The sequence below is a fragment of the Tursiops truncatus genome, chromosome 16 (genome assembly GCF_011762595.2).
Source record: "Tursiops truncatus isolate mTurTru1 chromosome 16, mTurTru1.mat.Y, whole genome shotgun sequence".
Taxonomy (NCBI): Eukaryota; Metazoa; Chordata; class Mammalia; order Artiodactyla; family Delphinidae; genus Tursiops; species Tursiops truncatus.
The window spans coordinates 58,834,832-58,858,216 of record NC_047049.1 but is presented as its reverse complement, the minus strand read 5'-3'; the positions used below and the strand labels follow the sequence as shown (position 1 = coordinate 58,858,216).

Genomic DNA, 23,385 nt, shown 5'->3' with positions numbered 1-23,385 from the left:
ACAGCATTGTGAAGAGAACGGTATGCTTATACATAGTTGATGGAAGTGTAAATTTGTACAACTATGGAAAGCAATTCTGTAGCCTCTTATAAAAAGTAAAATTGGCATAACCTGTAACTCAACTATTCTAGTTCTTTGGGTTAAGTTTTAAAACTTCTGTGAAGGAGGGGCATTTCTAGAATAGCAGAGTAAGAATCTTTGAAAATCTGCTCCTCAAAAAAAACCCAAAAAAACCAATGCCAGCAAAAATTGTCAAAATTAAGGATGCCAAGACCACTCAGGGCTTCCCTGGTGGCGCAGCAGTTAAGAATCTGCCTGCCAATGCAGGGGACACAAGTTAGAGCCCTGGTCCGGGAAGATCCCACATGCCGCAGAGCAACTAAGCCCGTGTGCCACAACTACTGAGCCTGCGCTCTAGAGACCATGAGCCACAACTACTGAGCCCACGTGCCACAACTACTGAGCCCACATGCTACAATACTGAAGCCTGCACACCTAGAGCCCATGCTCGCAACAAGAGAAGCCACTGCAATGAGAAGCTCGCTTACCACAATGAAGAGTAGCCCCCACTCACCGCAACTAGAGAAAGCCCACGTGCAGCAACAAAGACCCAATGCAGTCAAAAATAAATAAATAAAATAAATAAATTTATTTAAAACAAAAGACCATTCAATAGGGACAGGACAGTCTTTTCAACAAATGGTGCTAAGCAGGTGCTAGTTATTCACGTGCAAAAGAATGTAGTTGGTTCTTACCTAACACCATATACAAAAATTAACTCAAAATGGAGCAAAGGCCTAAACATAAGAGCTAAAACTATAAAACCCTTACACACAAACACAGGGGGAAAAGCCTTGTGACATCAGATTTGGCAATGATTTCTTGGTTACAACAACAAAAGAAAAAAATGGACAAATTGAACTTCATCAGAATTTAAAATTTTGGGGTATCAAGAGACACTAACCAGGGACTTCCCTGGTGGTCCAGTGGCTAAGACTCCATGCTCCCAATGCAGGGGGCTGGGGTTCGATCCCTGGCCAGGGAACTAGATTCCACATGCTGCAACTAAAGATCCCACACGCCACAACTAAAAGATCTCACATGTGGCAACCTAACGAAGAATTTATGTGCCGCAACTAAGATGCGGCACGGCCAAATAAATAAATTAATTATTTTAAAAAGACACTAAACTTGGGCTTCCCTGGTGGCACAGCGGTTGAGAGTCTGCCTGCCGATGCAGGGGACACGGGTTTGTGCCCCGGTCCGGAAAGATCCCACATGCTGCGGATCGGCTGGGCCCGTGCGCCATGGCTGCTGAGCCTGCGCGTCTGGAGCCTGTGCTCCGCAACGGGAGAGGCCACAACAGTGAGAGGCCCGCGTACCGCAAAAAAAAAAAAAAAAAAAAAAAGATACTAACCAGAGTAAAAACGGCAACCAATAGAATGGGAGAAAATATTTGCAAATCACATATCTAATAAGGGAGTAATAGCTAAAATATAGAAAGAACTCCTAAAACTCCAACAACAAAATGACAAACAACCCAATTCAGAAATGGGTGAAGGACTTGAATAGACATTTCCCCAAAGAAGATATACAAATGGCCAATAAGCACATGAAAAGATGCTCAACATCATTAGTCACCAGGGGGATGCAAATCAAAAACACAAGGAGATGCTACTTCACATCTATTAGGATAGCTATTATCAAAAAACAGAAAATAACAAGTGTTGGTATATGTGGAGAAATTGGAACCCTTGTGTACTGCAGGTGGGAATGTTAAATGGTGAAGGAGAATTGGAGATTTCTATACGAAAAATGTAAAATGGCAATAAAGCAGGTAAGAGTATTAACTAATTACATTTTTTTAGCAAGCAATTTGGAAATCTCAAGAGCCTCAAAAGACCCATACACAAGCATTCTATAGAAATATGGACTAAGAAAATAACCTGGAATTAAAAGAAAGTTTTGTATAATAAAGTACATTATATAAAATATATGCATAAAAGTAATCTGTGTAGAAATACTACATCCAGGGCTTCCCTGGTGGTGCAGTGGTTGACTGCAGGGGACACGGGTTCGTGCCCTGGTCCGGGAAGATCCCACATGCCGAGGAGCGGCTGAGCCCATGAGCCATGGCCGCTGAGCCTGCACGTCCGGAGCCTGTGCTCCGCACTGGGAGGGGCCACAACAGTGAGAGGCCCGCGTACCGCAAAAAAAAAAAAAAAAAGAAATACTACATCTAAAATTGTCAGATTTTAAATGTTTTATATATTTTCCATCATAAATATGTATGTATTGATATAAATTATATGTAGTATATATATATATACATGTATATAACATGTAAACTATAAATATTAACATGCATGTATAAAACAGAAGCAAACTTTATGTTTTTGAGCCTAAAATAAATCTCAGCCATTAACAGAGCCTGCTTTGAATGAAATCTTAGAAGGTGAGGAAGAGATGACCATATGAGTGTTTAAATCTCTATAAATATCTTGCTGTAAGTCTTTACCTCTCCAGCTGATGGAACTTGCAGACCAACCATGAAGTTCTGCAGCAGCCCCATTGGAATGAAGGATTCAGGCACAGAGTAGGCAGCCTCCAATGTGACCTTCAGGAGATTGCCTCCTGAGATCTGGGCTGTGGTCAATAAGGGCTCCGCCACAAATACTTTAACTTCAAGACTGCACTGCTGTATAAGAATAAAATTACGCAGACATTTGAAAATGCTAGAGGCCTCCCTTTTTTCACATTATCTCATTTGAACCTCACATCATTGCTCAAGGTAAGAAGGTCAGGTTTAATTATTTCCATACAGAGGATTCAAATAGCGTTTTTAAGGTCCCATGAGTTAGAGATAAATCCAAGAAGAGAACCTTATCCCTAAGCTAGAGCCCTTCCCTTCTCTTCTTCTATAAGATCTAAGGGAAATCAACAGTACATAGACTGGGACACTGGACCAAGGAAGGCAGATAGAGCCCAGATATCTACCTCTTTCCAGCACAAATCACATGGAATGACAGAAGGATATTAAATGATTATCTTTATATCCAATAAAAGAATAATGCTACAATAGCCCTGGAAAACAAGAAATGCCATCACTGGACTACACATTTTTAGGAATCATTGAAAGACAGAAAGCAAATTAAATCAGATCTACCAAAAAAACCTAGAAGAAACCAATCACATCCTAAAATAAGAGGAGAGAATCACAGCAGATGTAGGAGTGGATTGTGGCAGCTCGAAGGTCAGAATCAACAAGAATCAGGAAGGGGCTTACATCAACAGTTAAGTAAGGAACTGCATTCAGAATAGTTGGGGCAGTTGGGTCTTACTTGTGCAAAACTGAAGACAGCTGTGGTATCTGCTGAGAGTGAGTGTACTTGCACAAGAGTGGCAAAAGCAGTGCCCCAAGAAGCTACTGATCCCAGGAGGAACTGGGAAACAAAGTCCAGAACACAAACCAGTAACACAGCCTACCAATTCATGCTTCCCCTCCTCCAATGACCAGAGGCAGGCTACCATGCCAGAAAGTGTGTTAGATGCATTCATATACTATTTAATTTAATTCAACAGGTCATAGTTAAAGAGGCATTTCCATGGTTAAGCCTTCCCTGCATCTACCCCTGGGCAAAGTAACAGATACCTACTCTGTGTCCATATGCCCCAACCCACCATTTAATCACACTGGTCATAACCTCTGATGTGTAGATTATGAACTCCTAAAGTAGGAGTTTCCTTATTCATCTTTGTTTCCCAGAACCTAGCACTTTGTGTGCCTGTGAAAAGAAGGTGCCTGATGAATTGGACTCAACTAAATTTAACCTTAAGAGCAGACAGGCTTGACTGAATATCAGGCTGATATGTTAAGAGTTAAAACTCTAATTACCTTAATACCTGATCGAAGAGCTTCCAAGGGCGAGCCTGGCACAGGGTGCAATGGGACCATCGTTTCAAACGAACTCTCTCCTGCGAAAAGAAGGCCAAGTCAAGCCAAAGAAGGAAGGGTTAGGCAGAAATAACTGTGCTCATCTTTCAGTGAATCCCTCAAACTCACTGAGGCTGATTTTTGCACTTCTCTGGAACTAAGTTTTATGAGAAATAAGTTTATTTCTGCTTTTGAGCAAATCACACATCTGACCTTCCAGTAAAGGAAGAAGGTCCACCACAGCTTGACCAAGAATCATGGTCTTCTCCTCTTTCTGTTTCTTTTCCTTTGGTAAAACTTCAGTCATCGTTACTAGAAAAATCAAAACAAAGAAAATGAGAACATGTCTAGCTCACACATCAGATAACCAAGGTGCAACAAACAAATCGTTGTCAGAGAAATTCAAGTTAAGAGAAATGAACTTGAAACTTGAGAAGGCACCATTATTAGTGACTTCCAGTGGAAGATACTGGACCTCCTCAGTGACTTATTAATCTTTTTGCATGCAAATTATTTTTAAAAAGGATTTTTACATCATAATCATGTACACACATATGTATAAACTTACTGATACATATGATTATAACAAAGTTTCATGTAATATTCATCCTTAGCTCAAAATCCTTAGGTATTTTCTATTCTATTTCATGTATAAGAAATTACTGGTCATGACTCCCTCAATCAATTTTAGGAAAGACTAAAAATCATCATCTGGGACTTCCCTGGTGGTGCAGTGGTTAAGAATCCGCATGCCAATGCAGGGGACACGGGTTCGAGCTCTGGTCCGGGAAGATCCCATATGCCGCAGAGCAACTAAGCCCATGTGCCACAACCACTGAGGCTGCACTCTAGAGCCTGTGAGCCACAACTACTGAGCCCGCATGACACAACTACCGAAGCCTGAGCGTCTAGAGCCTGTACTCTCCAACAAGAGAAGCCACCACAACACGAAGCCCGTGCACCACAACTAAGAGTAGCCCCCGCTCATCACAACTAGAGAAAGCCCACGTGCAGCAATGAAGACTTAGTGCAGCCAAAAATAAATAAATAAATAAATTTTAAAAATAAAATAAAATAAAGAAGGAACCTGAAAGTCCCTTTTTCCTTTTTTAAAAAAATATTTATTTATTTGGATGCATTGGGTCTTCATTGTGGCACGCAATATCTTCATTGTGGCGTGGGGGCTTCTCTCTAGCTGTGGCACGTGGTCTCTAGAGTGTGTGGACTCAGTTGTTGCAGCACACGGGCTTAGCTGCCCCGTGGCATGTGGGATCTTAGTTCCCGACCAGGGAATAAACCCATGTCCCCTGCATTGGAAGGATTCTTAACCACTGGACCACCAGGGAAGTCCCCAGTCCCTATGTTTATTTAATTCCATGATTTCTTATGGTACCTACTTACATGGTTTAACTTTGTACACATTTTTATCCACCTAGAATTTATTTTGGTGTAATTCTGAGATATTAGTTACATCTTTTTCCAGAGAGCTACCCAGGTGTCTTTACACCATTGATTACATAGACCACCTTTTTCCCTACTGATGTGAAATGTCATCTTAATCAGATGCTAACTTACCAGAAGTACTGGTGACGATCTCTGGACCTGCTAGTCTGTCCTAATAATCTGTAAGTCTCTGCATGCACAAACACCTCATTGTTTTATTATGGTCTTACACTATGTTTTACTTTCGTGTAGGATTAATAATCCCTCATTAACTTTTTCAGAAATTCCTGATTATTCTTACTTTAAAAACTTTTTTCTGGGCACTTCCCTGGTGGTGCAGTGGTTAAGAATCCTCCTGCCAGTGCAGGGGACATGGGTTTGATCCCTGGTCCGGGAAGATACCACATGCCACGGAGCAACTAAGCCTGTGTGCCACAACTACTGAGCCTGCGCTCTACAGCCTGTGTGCCACAACTACTGAAACCCGTTTGCCTAGAGCCCATGCCCCGCAACAAGAGAAGCCACTGCAATGAGAAGGACGCACACCGCAGCAAAGACTAGCCCCCGCTCGCAGCAATTAGAGAAAGCCCATGTGCAGCAATGAGAACCCAATGCAGCCAAAAATAAATAAAATATAAATTTTTTAAAAAAAACTTCTTTCTGTAAGCATTCTATAATTAAAAAAATAATGTTGGCAGATTTATAGAGATCATGTTAAACTTATAGGTAAACTAAGGGAGAATGACATCTTTGTTATGTTGAGCATTCCTGTTTAATATGGTATGCCTTTCCTTTTGTTCCACCTCATACCTCTCAACAGCATTTTCTTTGAATCAGGATCCAAATAAGGTCCACACATTGTGATTAGCTGGTGTCTCTTAAGTCTCCTTCACTCTACTGATGTGTTTTCCATTTCTTTAGGTTTTCTAAATTGTCCATTTTATCAAAGTTTTCATGAGTAATGGCAGAATATTCTTTTTTATGTCTTTTTAAAATTGTTTTAAAATACACATTACATAAAGTTGATCATCCTAACCATTTTTAAGTATCAGTCCAGTGGTACTAAGTATATTCACATTTTTGTGCCACCATCACAGCTATCCATCTCCATAACTCTTCACCTTCTAAAACAGAAATTTTATACCTGTTCAACAATAACTCCCCATTTTCCCCTCCCCCTGGAAATCACCAGGATACTTTCTATCCCTATGCATTTGACTACTCTAGGTACCTCATATAAGTGAAATCATACAGTACTTGTCTTTTCATGACTGGCTTATTTCACTTAACATAATGTTCTCAAGGTTCATCCACGGTATAGCATATGTCACACTTTCCTTCCTTTCACAGCTGAACAATATTCTACTGTACGTATATACCACATTTTGCTTATCCATTCATCTGTCAATGGACATGTGGATTGCTTCCACATTTTACCTTTTGTGAATAATGCTCCTATGAACATAAGTGTACATATATCTCTTTGAGACCCTTTCAATTCTTTTGTATATATTGCCAGAAGTGAAATCGCTGGATCATACGGTCATTCTATTCTTAATTTTTTGAGGAACCACCAGTTCCTACAGTAACCACACCATTTTACAGTCCCACCAAAAGTACACAATGGTTCCGATGTGTCTACATCCTTGCCAACACTTGTTTTCTGTTTCTTTGACAGAAGCCATCTTAATGGGTATGAGATTGTATCTCGTATTTTTGGTTAGCATTTCCCTAATTAGTGATGTTGACTATTTTTTCATGTGTTTACTGGCCATTTGTAGATCATCTTTGGAAAAAAGTCTATTCAAATCCTTTTCCCATTTTTGAATTAGGTTGTTTGGGGTATTTTTGGTATTGAATTTTAGGAGTTCTCTATATATTCTGGATATTAACCCCCTATCAGATATATGATTTGTAAATATTTTCTCACATTCTGTGGGTTGTCTTTATACTCTGTGGATAGTGTCTTTTGATGCCCCAAAGTTTTAAATTTTGATGAAGTTCAATTTGTCCATTTTTGTATTTTGTTACCTGTGCCTTTGCTATCCTATCCAAGAGTCAATGAGAAATCTAATATGATGAAGTTTTGACCTATGTTTTTTTCTAAGTGCTTTATTGTTTTAGAACTTACATTTAGGTCCTTGATCCATTTTTGCATTAAGTTTTGAATGTGGTGTTAGGTAAGAGTACAACTTCATTCTTTTGCATGTGGATATCCAGTTTTCCTAGCACTACTAGTTGAAAAGACTTACCCTCCCTATTGAATGGTCTTGGCATCCTTGTCAAAAATCATTTGACCATATATGTTAGGGTTTATTCCTCAGCTCTCTATTCTATTCCACTGTTCTGTATGTCTCTGTTTCTGTCAATATCACCCTGTTTTGATTACTGTAGCTTTGTAGTAGGTTTTGAAAACAAAGTATGAGACCCCCAACTTTGTTCTTTTTTAAGACTGTTTTGGATATTTGGGGTCTCTTAAGATTTCATATGAATTATAGAAAGGGTTTTTTTTTTATTTCTGCAAAAAAAATGTCTTTGGAATTTTTATAGGGATTGCACTGAATCTGTAGATCACTTGGAGAAGTGCTAACATTTTAACAATATTAAATCTTCCGATCCATGAACATGTGATATGTTTCAATTTATTTGTGTCATCTTTAATTTCCTTCAGCAATGTTTTGTAGTTTTATATTTATGTAGATATATCTTTCTCTATTCTTTTACTTTTTACCTTACCATATGGTTATATTTTGAGTTTCTTGTATATAGTGTATTTCTTTATCGAATTTGTAATCTCTGTGTCTTGATTATATTTAATGTAATTATTAATATATTAGGGCTTAAGTCTGCTGGGTTTTGTTTGGCCCCTCTTTTTCATTTCTCTGTTTTCTTTTCTCAGCCTTTCTCTGGATTACCTGAGCATTCTTTAGAATTCCACTTTTATTTATCTATAATACTTTTGAATATATCTCTTTGTATAGATGTTCTAGTCATTGCTATAGGTATTGCATTATATATATACTATTTATTACAATCTACTGATGTCATCATTTCACTAGTTTGAATGAAGTATAGAAACCTTACCTCCCTTTATGTCCCCTTGCCCTCCCTGTTTATAATTGCCAAAAATACTTTCTCAATATACAGAACCACATCAGATAGTGTTATACTTTGTTTCAAGTGTGAAACACAATTTAGAAAACTCAAGGAGAAGGAAAGCTTATTTTATCTGTCCAAATTTTTGCTTACCATATTCTTTCTTCTTTCCTGATGTTTCTAGGTTCTTTCTTTTATCATTCCCTTTCTGTTCAGAGAACTTCCTTCAACCATTCTTTTAGGGTAGGTCTTCTGGTGACAAATTCTTAGTTTTCTTTCATTTGAGAATATCTTGATTTCCACTTCATATCTTTTATTTAGGTATTCCATTCTAGGTGAGCAGTTCTTTTACCACTTTGTAAATATTGTTCCATTTCCTTTGGGCCTCCATGTTTTCTGATGAGAAACTGATACCATTGTAGTTGTTTTCTCCTGCTTTCAATTTTTTTTTTCTGTGTCTTCAGTTTTCAGAAGTTTTACTATGGTGTTCCTTAGTACAGATTTCTTTTGGGTTTGTCCTGTTGGGACTTTGCTCAGCTTCCTGAATCTGTAGGTTTATGTCTCTAGCCAAATTTGGGGAGTTTTCAGGCTTAACTTCTTTGAATATTTTTCGAGCCTCACTCTCTTTCTTCTCTCCTTCTGATACTCCAATAACACTGTTAAATCTTTTGGCATAGTCCCACAGGGCTCTGAAGTTCTGTTCATATTCTTTTAGTCTATTTCTTCTACATTACTCAGATTGAGTAATTTCTATTGTTCTATCTTCCAGTTCACTGATTCTTTCCCCTTTTTCCTCCATTCTGCTGTTGAGCCCATTCACTGAGCTTTTCATAGCAGTTAATATATTTTTCAGTTCTAAAATTTCTACTAGATTCTTCTTTATATCTTCTATTTCTTACTGAGACTTTCTATTTCCCCTATGAGTCTATCTATTGTTTTTTCATTTGTTTCCAACATGTTTACAATTGCTCATTGAAGCATTTTTATCATGGCTTCTTTAAAATCTTTGTCTAATAATGCTAACATATCTATCATCTTGGTGTTACCATCTACTGATTATTTGTTTAATTCAGTTTGAGATCTTCTAGTTCTTAGTATAATGAGTGATTTTCAAATGAAACCTGGAATTTTTATATTATGCTATGAAACTCTGAATCATACTTAAACCTTCTTTTTTGCTGGCATTTTTTGACACCGCTCCTACACAGGAAGGGGAGAGGCAATGCCTCATTATTTTCAGGTGGAGATAGAAGTCTAGGTTCCCCACTCAATCTCCATTAATACCTGAGTGGGGCAGATCCTCCGTACTGCTGAGGGAAAATGGGGGTTCTGATTCCTTACTTGTTCTCTACTGATACTATAGTGGGTGTAGATGCATTACCACTAGGTGATGGTGAGTTTTGATTTTACACTAGACCCCGTTTGACACACGCCAGTGGGGAGTGGAGGAGCACCTCATTACTGCCAGATTGGGGCAGAAGCCCTGGCTCCCTGTGTGGTCTCCATTAAAACCACATGTTAAAAAAAAAAAAAAAAAAAAAAACCACATGTTGAGGGAATTCCTTGGCAGTCCAGTGGTTAGGACTTGGTGCTTTCACTGCCTGGGCACAGGTTCAATCCCCGGTCAGGGAACTAAGATCCCACAAGCTGCGTGGCATGGCCAAAGGGAAAATAACAAAAAACAAAAAACGCATGTTGAGAGAGGGGGGTCATTACCATAGAGCACAAAAGTCCTGGCTTCCTACTTGGTCTTCTCTGACACCACTCAAGTAGGGTGTTGAGGCATGTTATTTCAGCTTTGTGCGTGTGTAAGCCTAGGTTCCCCACTTGGCTTGGGTATGGGTGGGGCCACAGTTTTTTTTTCTGGGCATTTGACTGGAGTAGAGCAGTTTCTGTCTAAATGTTTTCTGTCATGCTAGGCTGCCCCCTTTCCTGGTCTTTTGATTAGAGAGAGCACTTTTGTTGGTGGTTGGTTGGTTTGATCTGTACCCATTTTTGTTTCCAGGCTGCTGGCTTCTTCAGCATACAGTTTGGGATAGATGAGGCGAAAAGAAAACCCAAGGAACTCATACTGTCTTTCCTCAAGTCTCATTTCTTTCTTCTCTCTACCTTTCAGAGTCTGTTATATAAATAATGTCCAGGGTTTATAGCTCTGAGAGGAATAGAGGAAAGTGTATCTAGTCCATCTTCTTGGAGGCAGAAGTTCTGTTTAAAATTCTTCTTGATGGGCTTCCCTGGTGGCACAGTGGTTGAGAGTCCACCTGACGATGCAGGGGACACGGGTTTGTGCCCCAGTCCAGGAAGATCCCACATGCCCCGGAGCGGCTAGACCCATGAGCCATGACCACTGAGCCTGCGCGTCCGGAGCCTGTGCTCAGCAATGGGAGAGGCCACAACAGTGAGAGGCCCGCGTACAGCAAAAAAAAAAAAAAAAAAATCTTCTTGATTTCTAATGACTGTACTTAAGATTACAAATGTATCTCTAAGCACTACGTTAGCTATATCCCACAGTTTTGGTATTTGGTGTTTTACTGTTGACTTGATTCTAACTGCTTTGCAGTTTTTATTATGATTTCTTCTTTGTCTCATGAATTATTCATAATTTTTGCTATATATTTATTATTTATTTTTTTGACTGTTGTATTTTGGTCAGAAAGCTTTGTCTGTATGCTATTGATTCTTTGGTATATGGCAGGACTTGCTTTGTGGCCTGGTAAGTGGCCAGCTTTTATTATACAAATGTTCCTTGCATGTTTTAAGAAAATACATATTATTTAATGATCAACATAACTCTATGATTACTAATTCTTAGAGAAATTTTTTTTGTCTACCCAGCACCTAGACAGATATGATGGTGAGTGAACTTTTTTTCTAGTCCAATCTTTTTGAGAGTCTCGGCTTACGACGAGGTAGGTGGTCTCACTCTCAACTTCCCATCTACAGCAGCCCAAGTCTCTGTCTCTGTAAGAGCATTAAAATCCAAGCCCCTGGGTTTTAGAATACTGCCCTCTCCCTCCACACCACCACACACCAACGGCAGCTGTTCAAGAGTTCCAGGTTTCAGTTTCTGTTTTGTTTCTGGAACAAAGGAACTACCATTTCTTTCTCACGAGTTCAGTGACATGCTTAAAATAAGGGTCCAGTATTGCCTTTCCTATCCAGTATGCTAGGGAAGAAGGCAATTGAGATACAACTATTACTTGGGGTGACAGAGAAGCACAGAAGAAAGAAGAAAGAAGTAGAAGAGAGTGGGTGGGATAAAAGAGTGCAGGTCAGATGGATGCCTCCATGGTTGACTGATTCCCACCTATGCCAGAGCTAGGAATCACTGCTCTTGAACTGTGTTTCCCAGTAATCACCTGAGACATTTTTTTCCCAAGGTACAGCTACCTAGGCTCTTCCCATGGCAATTGTGAATTTAGTGGTATGGGGTTGGACCCTGAAGATTATTTTCTCCCAGATTACTTTCTCTCAGGTGACTGTTATGGAAAGAAAGGTCTGGAAAGCATTGCTCTAGAATACTGTATAGATTCTCAGGTCCACCTCTCCGGGTTTGGGATCTTGGAATCTGTGGGTTTTCGCAGGCACCTTAGGAGATGTGCCACTAAAAAATAACAAAAACAAAAAATAACAAGTATGGGTCATCAATCGGATCAAGATTGCAGAGGAATAGGATGGGGAGCTCACCTTCTGCCACAAATACATCAAAAATACATCTACATGTGGAATGATTCTCACAGAACATCTACTGAATGCTGGCAGAAGACCTCAGACTTCCAAAAGGGCAAGAAAATCTCCACATAACTTGGAGAACAAAAGAAAAGAGAAAAAAAAAAGAGAGAAAGGAATCAGGATGGGACCTGCGCCCCCAGGAGGGAGCTGTGAAAGAGGGAAAGTTTCCACACGTTGGGAAGTCACCTCACTGGTGGGGAGATCAGCCAGAACAGACGGGGAGCTTTAGAGCCTCAGAGGAGAGTGCAGCAACCGGATTTGCAGAGGGCAAAGCAGAGAGAAACCTGCACAGATGGTTGGTGTCACCATCCGGCACTCGCCAGCCTGATACGCTTGTCCACTGAGGTGAGCGGGGGCTGGGTGCTGGGGCTCAGGCTTTGGAGGTCGGACCAGGGGAGAGGACTGGGGTTGGCTGCGTGCAGACAGCCTGAGGGGGCTAGGGTGTGGTGTGCCTCAATCAAGGGAGTACAGGAAGAAGCCTGGGCCCACGAGAGAGGCAAGACGCCATTGTTGGGGGTGCGAGAGGAGAGAGGCGGGACCTCCATAGGAGTTTCTTTCTCCACACACACTCTCAGGTGGCAAGGCACTGCCTACCTGAGCTCCAGGGGCAGGTACGAGCCGCCACTGCCATCTCGGACTCCAGAGGTGGGCGCAGACTGCTGCCACTACCAAGGGTCCCACAACTGGGCATCAACCGCTGCCCCAACCGCTGCCTTCCTGGGAGTGTGCTCGGGCTGCGCACCCGCACACCCACTATCAAGGGGATAACGGCCAGCACAAACTGTGGCAAGAGACAGCAAGCATCCAAACCAAAAACAGCCCTCGTGCCAAAAATATATTTAACCCACACAAGCTATGCAGGGACATTCCCACATATAAATAGCCCTCCAAGACGAGAGTAGATAACCATTTCTCCTAAACTCACAGAGTAAGAGAAATATAAGCAAAATGAAGAAGCAGTTAAATTGCTTCTTTGACTCCCAGTTAAAAGACCAAGAGAATTCCCCAGAAGAAACAAACAAGGAAACAGACCTCTTCAGTCTAAGACACCGAGTTCAAAAAGGTAATGAAAATACTGAAAGTATTAAGAAAGGCTATTGGCAGAAACGCAGATTACGGTAAAAACGAACTAGAAATTACGAGGAGGAGCCAAGAAAAATTAGAAAATTCATTTGCCAAGACAAAAGCTGAGCTAAAGGCAATGAATAGCAGAATGAATAATGCACAAGAAAGAATAAGGGATCTGGAAGATAGAATAATGGAAATTACCCAATCAAAACAGCAGAGAGAAAACCAAATGAAAAAAAAAAGAAAGCAATATAAGAGACCTATGGGATAATATAAAGAATGCCTATCTATGCATAATAGGTATTCCAGAAGGAGAAGAAAGAGAAAAGGGTATTGAAAATGTATTTGAAGAAATTATGGCTGAAAAAATCCCAAATCTAAAGAAGGAAACAGATATCTAGATACAAGCAGCACAGAGGGTCCGAAACAAGATGAACCCAAACCGACCTACACCAAGACATATTCTAATAAAAATGGCAAAAGTTAAAGATAAAGAGAGCATTCTAAAGGCAGCAAGAGAAAAACAAATAGTTAATTACAAGGGAACTCCCATAAGGCTATCAGCTGATTTCTCTACAGAAACGCTGCAGGTCAGAAGAGAGTGGCAAAATATATTCAAAGTTTTGAAAGGGAAAAATCTGCAACCTAGAATACTCTACCCAGCAAGATTATCATTCAGAATAGGAGGGGAAATAAAGAATTTCTCAGACAAGCAAAAACTAAAAGAATACAGCAATACTAAACCTATCCTAAAAGAAATATTGAAAGGTCTTCCCTAAATAGAAAAGAAACAAGAAGATATAGGAAGGAGGAAATCACAGTTTACAGTTGGAAAGTAAATCACTTAAATTAGTCAGTATACAGATCAAAAAGAAAAAAAAAACTTATTTGTGAAAGTGATGATAAACACAAGGAACAGAAAAAGGATAAACATGAAGATGTAAAAAAGGACATCAAAATCCTAAAATGTGGGAAAGGAGGGTAAGAAAATGTAGATTCTTTTTTTTAGAATGTGTTTGAACCTATATGACTATCAGTCTAAAGCAAGCAGATATAGGAAGAGGTTACCATACTTGAAAAGCAGGGCAACCACAAATCAAAAATATACAATAGATTACTAAACCCAAAAAGAAGAGAACACAAGCATAAAATAAAAGGAAATCATCAAACCACAAAAAGAAAAACTAAAAGAAAAAGAAAGGAACAAAAAAGAAACATAGAATCAACTGGAAAACAAGGTTTAAAATGGCAATAAAGGACTTCCCTGGTGGCACAGTGGTTAAGAGTCCGCATGCCAATGCAGGGGACATGGGTTCGAGCCCTGGTCCAGGAAGATCCCACATGCCGCGGAGCAACTAAGCCCATGCGCCACAACAGCTGAGCCTGCGTTCTAGAGCCTTTAAGCCACAACTACTGAGCCGACATGCCACCACTACTGAAGCCTGCAAGCCTACAGTCTGTGCTCTGCAACAAGAGAAGGCACCGCAATGAGAAGCCTGCGCACTGCAACAAAGAGTAGCCCCCACTCGCCACAACTAGAGAAAGCCTGTGCCCAGCAACGAAGACCCAACACAGCCAAAAATAAATAAATAAATTTATTTTTTTAAATGGCAATAAATACATATGTATCAATAATTACCTTAAATGTCAATGGACTGAATGCTCCAATCAAAAGACAAAGAGTGGCAGACTGGATTAAAAAAACAAGAGCCTACAATATGCTGCCTACAAGAGACACACCTTAGGGCAAAGGACACACACAGGTTGAAAGTGAGGGGATGGAAAAAGATGTTTCATGCAAACAGAAATGACAAGAAAACAGGAGCTGAAATATTCATATCAGACAAAATAGATTTTAAAATAAAGGCCATAAAGAAAGATAAAGAAGGATATTATATAATGGTAAAAGGATGAATACAAGAAGAGGATTTTACACTCGTCAACATATATGCACCTAATCCATTCATGATAAAAACTCTTACCAAAGTAGGTATACAGGGAATATATCTCAACATAATAAAAGCCATTATGACAAACCCACAGCCAATATAATACTCAACGGTGAAAAGCTGAAAGACTTCCCATTAAAATTTGGAACAAGACAAGGATGCCCACTCTTACTACTTCTATTCAACATAGTATTGGAAGTCCTAGCCACAGCAATCAGACAAGAAAAAGGAATAAAAGGTATCCAAATTGGAAGGGAAGAGGTAAAACTGTCCCTATATGCAGATGACATGATACTATATATAGAAAACCCTAAGAACTCCACGCAAAAACTACTAGATCTAATAAATTCAGCAAAGCAGCAAGATACAAGATAAACATTCAGAAATCGGCTGCATTTCTTTACACTAACAATGAAATATCAGAAAGGGAATGTAAAAAAACAATACCTTTGGGAATTCCCTGGTGGTCCAGTGGTTAGGACTCCATGCTCTCACTACAGAGGGCCTGGTTTCAATCCATCCATGGTTGGGGAACTAAAATCCCACAAGCCGCTTGGTGCGGCCAAAAAAGAAAAAAAAAAAAAAAAAAAAAAGCTTTTTAAAATCGCACCAAAAAAATAATACCTAGGAATAAACTGACCAAAGAGGTGAAAGACTTATATGCTGAGAACTATAAAACATTAATAGAGGAAATTAAAGATGATTCAAAGAAACAGATATCCCATGCTCTTGGACTGGAAGAATTAATAGTTAAAATGGCAATACTACCCAAAGCAATCTACAGATTTAATGCAATCCCTATCAAATTACCCATGACATTTTTCACAGAACTAGAACAAATGATCCAAAAATTTATATGGAACCATAAAAGACCCAGAATTGCCAAAGCAATACTAAGGAAAAAAACAAAGTAGGAGGCATAACTCTATCAGACTTCAGACAATACCACAAAGCTACAGTAACCAAAACAGCATGGTATTGGTACAAAAAACAGACATACACATCAATGGAACAGAATAGAGAGCCCAGAAATAAACCCACACACGTATGGTCAATTAATCTTCGACAAAGGAGGCAAGAATATACAATGGGAAAAAGAAAGTCTCTTCAGCAAGTCGTGCTGGGAAAGTTAAGACAGCTGCATGTAAATCAATGAAGTTATAACACATACTCACAGCAGCATAAAAATAAATTCAAAACGCCTTAAAGACTTAAACATAAGACAAGACACCATAAAACTCCTATAAGAAAGCATAGGCAAAACATTCTCTGACATAAATTGTACCAATGTTTTCTTTGGTCAGTCTCCCAAGGGAATAGAAATAAGAACAAAAACAAAGAAATGGGACCTAATCATTCTTACAAGCTTTTGCATAGCAAAGGAAACCATTAAAAAAAAAGAGAGAGAGACTTCCCTGGTGGTCCAGTGGTTAAGAATCCACCTTCCAATGCAGGGGATGTCGGTTCAATCCCTGGTTGGGGAACTAAGATCCCACATGCTGGGGGACAACTAAGCCCGTGTGTCGCAACTACTGAGCACACGAGCCACAATTAGAGAGAAGCCCGTGCACCACAACGAAAGAGCTACATGCTGCAACAGAGATCCTGTGTACCGCAACTAAGACCTGACACAGCCAAAAATTAAATAAATAAATAAATAAAGATTGGGACTTCCCTGGTGGCACAGTGGTTAAGAATCCACCTGCCAATGCAGGGGATAAGGGTTCAAGCCCTGGTCTGGGAAGATCCCACATGCCGCAGAGCAACCAAGCCTGTGCACCACAACTACTGAGCCTGCGCTCTAGAGCCCATGAGCCAGAACTACTGAGCCCATGCGCCTAGAGCCCATACTCTGCAACAAGAGAAGCCACAGCAATGAGAAGCCTGCGCACCGCAACAAAGAGTAGCCCCCGCTCACCACAACTAGAGAAAGCCCATGTGCAGCAACAAAGGCCCAACACAGCCAAAAATAAATAAATAAATATTTTTTTAAAAAATTAAAATAAATAAATAAATATTAAGAAAAGAAAAAGGAAAAAAAAAGAAAAGACAACCTACAGAATGAGAGAAAAGATTTGCAAATGATGCAACCAACAAGGGCTTAATCTCCAAAATATACAGCCAGCTCATACAACTGAACAACAAAAAAGCAAACAACCCAATAGAAAAATGGGCAGAAGACCTTAATAAACATTTCTCCAAAGACATACAGATGGTCAGTAGGCACATGAAAAGATGCTCAACATCACTAATTATTAGAGAAATACAAATCAAAACTACAATGAGGTATCACCTCACACCAGTCAAAATGGCCATCGTCAAAAGTCTACAAATAACAAATACTGGAGAGGGTGTGGAGAAAAGGGAACCCTCCCAAACTGTTGGTGGGAATGTAACTTGGTGCAGCCACTATGGAAAACAGTATGGAGATTCCTCATAAAACTAAAAATAGAACTACCATATGATCCAGCAATCCCACTCCTGGGCATATACCCAGACAAAACTATAATTCAAAAAGATACATGAACCCCTATGTTAATAGCAGCACTATTCACAATAGCCAAGACATGGAAACAACCTAAATGTCCATCAACATATGAATGGATAAAGAAGATATGGTACACATATACAATGGAATACTTCTCAGACATAAAAAAGAATGAAATAATGCCATTTGCAGCAACATGGATGTAACCAGAGATTATCATACTAAGTAAAGTAAGTCAGAAAGAGAAAGACAAATACCATATGATATCACTTATATGTAGAATCTAAAATATGGCAGAAAAAAAAGTGGATATATGTGTATGTATAACTGACTCACTTTGCTGTACAGCAGAAACTAACACAAGATTGTAAACCAATCATACTCCAATAAAATAATTTTTTTAATTAAAAAAAAGTCCTCATAAGTCAAATTACAGTATATCTTAATGTGAACATTCAAAATGACAATTCTAATTTAAACATATCTCGAGGTTACTAATGTTAATAGTAAAAAGACAAAACAAAACAAAAATAAATAAATAAAATATGGCACAAATGAACCTATCTACAAAACAGAAACAGATTCACAGATATAGAGAACAGACTTGTGCTTGCCAAGGTGGAGGGGTGAGGGAGAGGGATGGACTGGGAGTTTAGGGTTAGTAGGTGCAAACTATCAGATTTAAAATGGATAAACAACAAGGTTCTACTGTATAGCACAAGGAACTATATCCAATCCCCTGGGATAAACCGTAATGGAAAAGAATATTAAAAAAGAATGTATGTATGTGTATAACTGAGCCACTTTGCTGTACAGCAGAAATTAGCACAACACTGTAAATCAACTATACTTCAATAAAAAATAAATTAAATAAATAAAGTTTTAAAAACCACACTACCAAAAAATAAAAAAGAGTATGGGTTAAAACAAACAAAAAAGACTTAGCCTAGAATACAGGTTTAGGAACAAAGTATTTCAGAGATAATATTATGTAGTTAGAAACTGTAAAAGTGTGAATACAGAAACTATCCATCTATTTATCCATTCATTCATTCATTCAACAAACATTTTTTGAGCCCCTTTCTATCCCAGATATTTCTAAGCACTAGAAATTCTGAAATAAATAAGATACAGCCCTGATTTCAAAAAGTGTCTCCTCTAACAAGGGAGGCGAATTAATAATTGCTATACAGTTTGGTGAATATACAGAAGTACAGATATGGCTGCCAGGTAAAATACAAGATGCCAAATTAAATTTGAATTTCAGATAAACAACAAATCATTTTTTTAGTGTAAGTATGTCCCAAATTTGGTTTTTGGGTTTTTTGTTTCTTTGTTTTGTTTTTTTCCCCTAAATCTGGCAACCTTAAATATAGGAATACAAAGGAAAAGCTCACAAATCAGCTTAGGAGACGAAGGCTGCAAATTTCAGTTATATGTCTATTCATATACACCCATGGATTGAATTGAGCATTATCTACATTCTTACTTGTTTGACTGTTAATAAGAATTGATTAGTTACTAAAAAGTTATTAAATAATATTTTTTAGGGAAATTAAAATGAGTTGTACACATGAATAGATCAAATTATCTATATATGATTGGTCTTGTTTCAAACTGGGGGCTGTTTTTTTCATAAAAGAGCATGTTTGCTTCATGTTATTGCTTATTGTTCTTCAAAATTGTATATTCTTTTTTTTTGATCATATGTATGTTTTACTATCAGCTGCTGGAAAAAATAAAGTCAATTTGGAAAATAAAAAAAAATTTTTTTTTAAAGTTCAGTTGTGTGTCAAAAGGTCTTCAATACAAACTGATTAAAATTAGTAGGTCATGGTGACAGCTGCCAGAACCAGGTGGGACTCAAAGTATACTGTGTTATTCCCAGATTAAAAAGGTAAGGTGTGTTCATCTGTCCCTACAACAGCTACTAAATATCTCAGAATATCCTGATCACTCATGTAATTAACATATTTAGAATCCCAAGCACTTACAGAACACAGGTTTGTGGGCGAGGTCATGTAAAGTGACTCCTCCTTCAGGATTGAACTCAAAATTGCAAGTGAAGTTGTATTTTGCAGTTCCTTCTGGAGAAACAGCAATTTTTGCAGAGTCTCCCAGAACCACCTGATTGAATTCTGCACGGATAAAGGTAACTGGAGTATCTCCTTTAAAACCTTTCTGTTGACAGAAAAATACTTTACAATTATATTCAAATAGAGAATTTTCCTACATATCTGGCAACCCATTTTGACTTTATATAGCATTTTGCACGTTTTCCTAACAAGCTATGTTACAAATACAAACGGGGGAAGTAGAAAGTCATTAAACAAATCTAGTTGTAGCTAAATGCAACATTCTATTTAAAGGCCGTTAAGTTGGAAGCTTTGAAAAATAACAGTAATTGTGTTTATATGATTATATAATTGTGGAAGATTTGAAAAAGTGAGGAAAGCACATAGGAAGACATTACCTGTAATAATATATTTTCTAGTGTTTTGCTGTGTGTGTGTGTATATATATATATATATATATATGCACACACATTTATATATACATTTTTATATATACCCTTTAAAAGAAAGTAGAGGTCATTTATTACATCCTGTTTTGGAATAAGCTTTTTGACTTCATAATACTGAATGAATTTTTTTTTTTTTTTTTTTTGCGGTACAAGGGCCTCTAACTGTTGTGGCCTCTCCCGTTGAGGAGCACAGGCTCCGGATGCGCAGGCTCAGCGGCCATGGCTCACAGGCCCAGCTGCTCCGCGGCATGTGGGATCTTCCCAGACCGGGGCACGAACCCGTGTCCCCTGAATCGGCAGGCGGACTCTCAACCACTGCGCCACCAGGGAAGCCCCTGAATGAATATTTTGACGTTTCATTATTCTTGTAAATTTTAATACTTATATCATATTGTAGTTTTATTATTTAAATTCATCAAATGAAATTAATCACAAGAGAAGTTCTGGAGGAATTCAGATCCTTTTCAGGAGAAAGGAACTGCTGTCTAGGAAAATGAAAACCAGTTGTTTCACCCCCATTAAATTTAGTATTCAAATTGCCAGATATTTTACACATTAATATGACTTGCTGATTATAGACTAACAATAAGGAACACTGAGAAGGAAGTGCCATTGCTATGTAAAGCCAGGAGGTTTGGTGGTACAGAATAATGCAGAACTCCATGCCTCCTGCTAATGTTCCCAACACATCTTCCCCAAGCCACAACTGGATGACTGACAGGGAGACCTGAGCCCAAAGACAAAAGTACATTCAAGGAGAATGAATAAACTAAGGACTTCCAGGATTCCCAAAAATAACTTTACCAAGTCATATCCATCTGTCACAGTGATCTGCACGGGTCTGCCTGTTGATGACACCTGCTCCATATCAGCACCTGGGCAAAGTCTCTCTGGTCTTCTTTGATCTCTGTGAACATAATGAACGAACCTGTCCCCTTATATACCATAGTTGTACAAGTATCCACATTATATCATAACCAATACCGGGGAGAACCTAGAGAAATGCCCTAGTCCAGCACTGTTTTGTGCACTTTCCAACCTTTGTTGCCAGATAGGCAGTGCCTTAGGGACCTGGTCACAAGGATGACTCTGCTGGTTAGTGCTAAAAAGATTCTTATACATGTAACTAACCCATTAAGCACAAATTATCACAAGGCAAAGAGGGTAGGAATGCCATCACCCCACCTCCCATCCCTCACCTCCTTCAAAGTGTTTTTTGGTAGCTTTTTTTTCTTTGTGATGTGCAAAACTCCCCTCAAGCGTTACTTAACCTCTCAGTTTTAGAAAAATATATTTTGATAACAAGAAAGAGGCAGCCCCACAGAATGTTAGTCCACTGGAAAAAGTCCTGATGTATGTCTTATTTAATCAAAGGTATTTTCAAATTATTTTACAACACTAAGGATACAACTTCAAAAATAAATTGGATATATGTTAAGGAAAAAAAAAAAGGTCATGTTTTCTGACTCAATTCAAAGTGGAACTTAATGCAATTCAAATATTTACATCGGCTATACTATGCTAAGTGTGTCTAGGACTGGTGGTAGAAAAAAGAAAGAGATATCTTGTTGTCTCCAAGCTTTATAAGTATTCTGCATCTTTCTAGCGACTCCCTCATTTTCCCTGTTACCTACAAGTCTCAGATCACTTGTTCAACGTTATGTCTCCAGGCTCATTCAGGGCCTAAGTGGCCCTGACAACTTTCTTATCAAGTTTACATTTAAAATGATCTTTTACATTAGTCTCCTTTCCTTTTCAATAGTAGCATGTGAATTACGCCTTCACTAGCCTGACCCTGGACAAATGCTTAACTTCTCTGAGCCTCAGTCTCACCTTCTATAAAACAGATAACATAACTTCTGACCTGTTTCACATTTGTTGCGAATATCCACTAAAACAGTAAAACTGCTTAACCTATGAAGCACCGCACAAATGGTGTTATTAATAAGCACTACGTTTCTTGAATGCTTAATTACTTCTTTAGAGACAAGTAATCTATCATACATTTCTGCAGTCCCTGAGTGTCTGGCATCATGCCTTGCCCGCAAGAGGCATTAGCAGCATATCTGTTGAACAACGAGTGCAAGAAATCTGGCTAGTTAAAAGTTATGGTCAAGGCAGTTAAGTGGGGGCTCCTGTTGCCGCTGACAAGGCACGCATTTCTTGTCATCTGCTCAGAAGAAGGGGAAAAGTCAGATTAGAAAATGGTTAGATGCACAACACTGTAAATCAACTATACTCCAATAAAATTTTTTTAGTTTAAAAAATTAGAAAAACAAAAAATAGCTTAAACAAACAAACCCCAAAAAACAAAAAGAAAGAAATCGTTTAGGTGAAGGAGATGATGTGACTGGGAGTGGTCTGGGGACAGGAGCGCAGTCTGCGCTTACTGTAGGGGAATCTCGGCGCAAAGTGGGAAGTGGGGTCTCAGTCTGGCTTATGGGTGGGAGGCCTGGGCTTGGCGAGAGCGTCCGCGCCTAGCGGGGTCGGTGGCGTTCGAGTCTGTACCGGAGTACAGTAGTGCAGGGATGCGGTGTGTGCGTTTCAGCCTGGCCGAAGCTTAGGGAGAAGAAACTGAGGTAACACGGTGTGGCCGCAGGACCGGGGTGGGGAGGCCGGGAAGAGACAGTTTTCTAAGGAGTAAGAGCAGACTTACCTGACTTAGCCGCAGAGGTGTGGGTTTTTTTTGCAACTATAGCAACCAATTACATCTCGCGAGAAATTTGTCTCCACAATCACCGCAAGTTTAACCCAAGACTCGCGATAACATTGTCCGGGAAGGAAAGGGGGACGGGGCGCAAGGTGAGTTTCTGCGCCTGAGTTCCGGAAACCGTACTCCTCAGCGACAGCCTCTGTATTTGCGGTCACTTGTGTTTTCGCCGATGCCACTTTCCCTTGGCATAAGTGTTGGCTAAGTATAAAGATTTCCACCTCTCGAGTTTGCTTTTTCGACCCCTTTCTTTCAGTATCTCTCCATAAATAGGAGAAAAACCAAAAGCAAATTTATTTAAAGATAAAATAAAAGCCTTTATTAAACGGTTTTGAAAACAGGTCATTTAAACCTTTCTCCGTGAAAAATGCACATAAGACAATACTTTAAAAGGGAGCCTGTGTCTCACACACTGTTGGGGAGGATGCAAAACCGCACTGC

General features: G+C 39.2%; 1 protein-coding gene across 7 annotated transcripts in view; it reads right to left on the bottom strand.

The window, feature by feature from the left end:
• Positions 1–22,932, bottom strand: part of CFAP70 (cilia and flagella associated protein 70) — an 88,648-nt gene extending 65,716 nt beyond the window's left edge. For 2 of the 7 annotated variants that reach the window (XM_019936076.3, XM_019936077.3), the window contains exons 1-5: positions 21,039–22,847; positions 19,705–19,891; positions 4,148–4,246; positions 3,896–3,975; positions 2,519–2,698 (exon numbers count right to left, since the gene is read on the bottom strand). In XM_019936076.3, the coding sequence (XP_019791635.1) occupies positions 2,519–2,698; positions 3,896–3,975; positions 4,148–4,246; positions 19,705–19,891; positions 21,039–21,101 (609 nt within the window). In that variant the 5' untranslated portion in view covers positions 21,102–22,847. Of the gene's footprint in view, positions 1–2,518; positions 2,699–3,895; positions 3,976–4,147; positions 4,247–19,704; positions 19,892–21,038; positions 22,850–22,890 lie in introns of those variants that run through there. The other 5 variants (XM_073793468.1, XM_073793469.1, XM_019936078.3 and 2 more) reach the window with 5 other exon arrangements.
• Between the last annotated feature and the right edge of the window lie 453 nt (positions 22,933–23,385).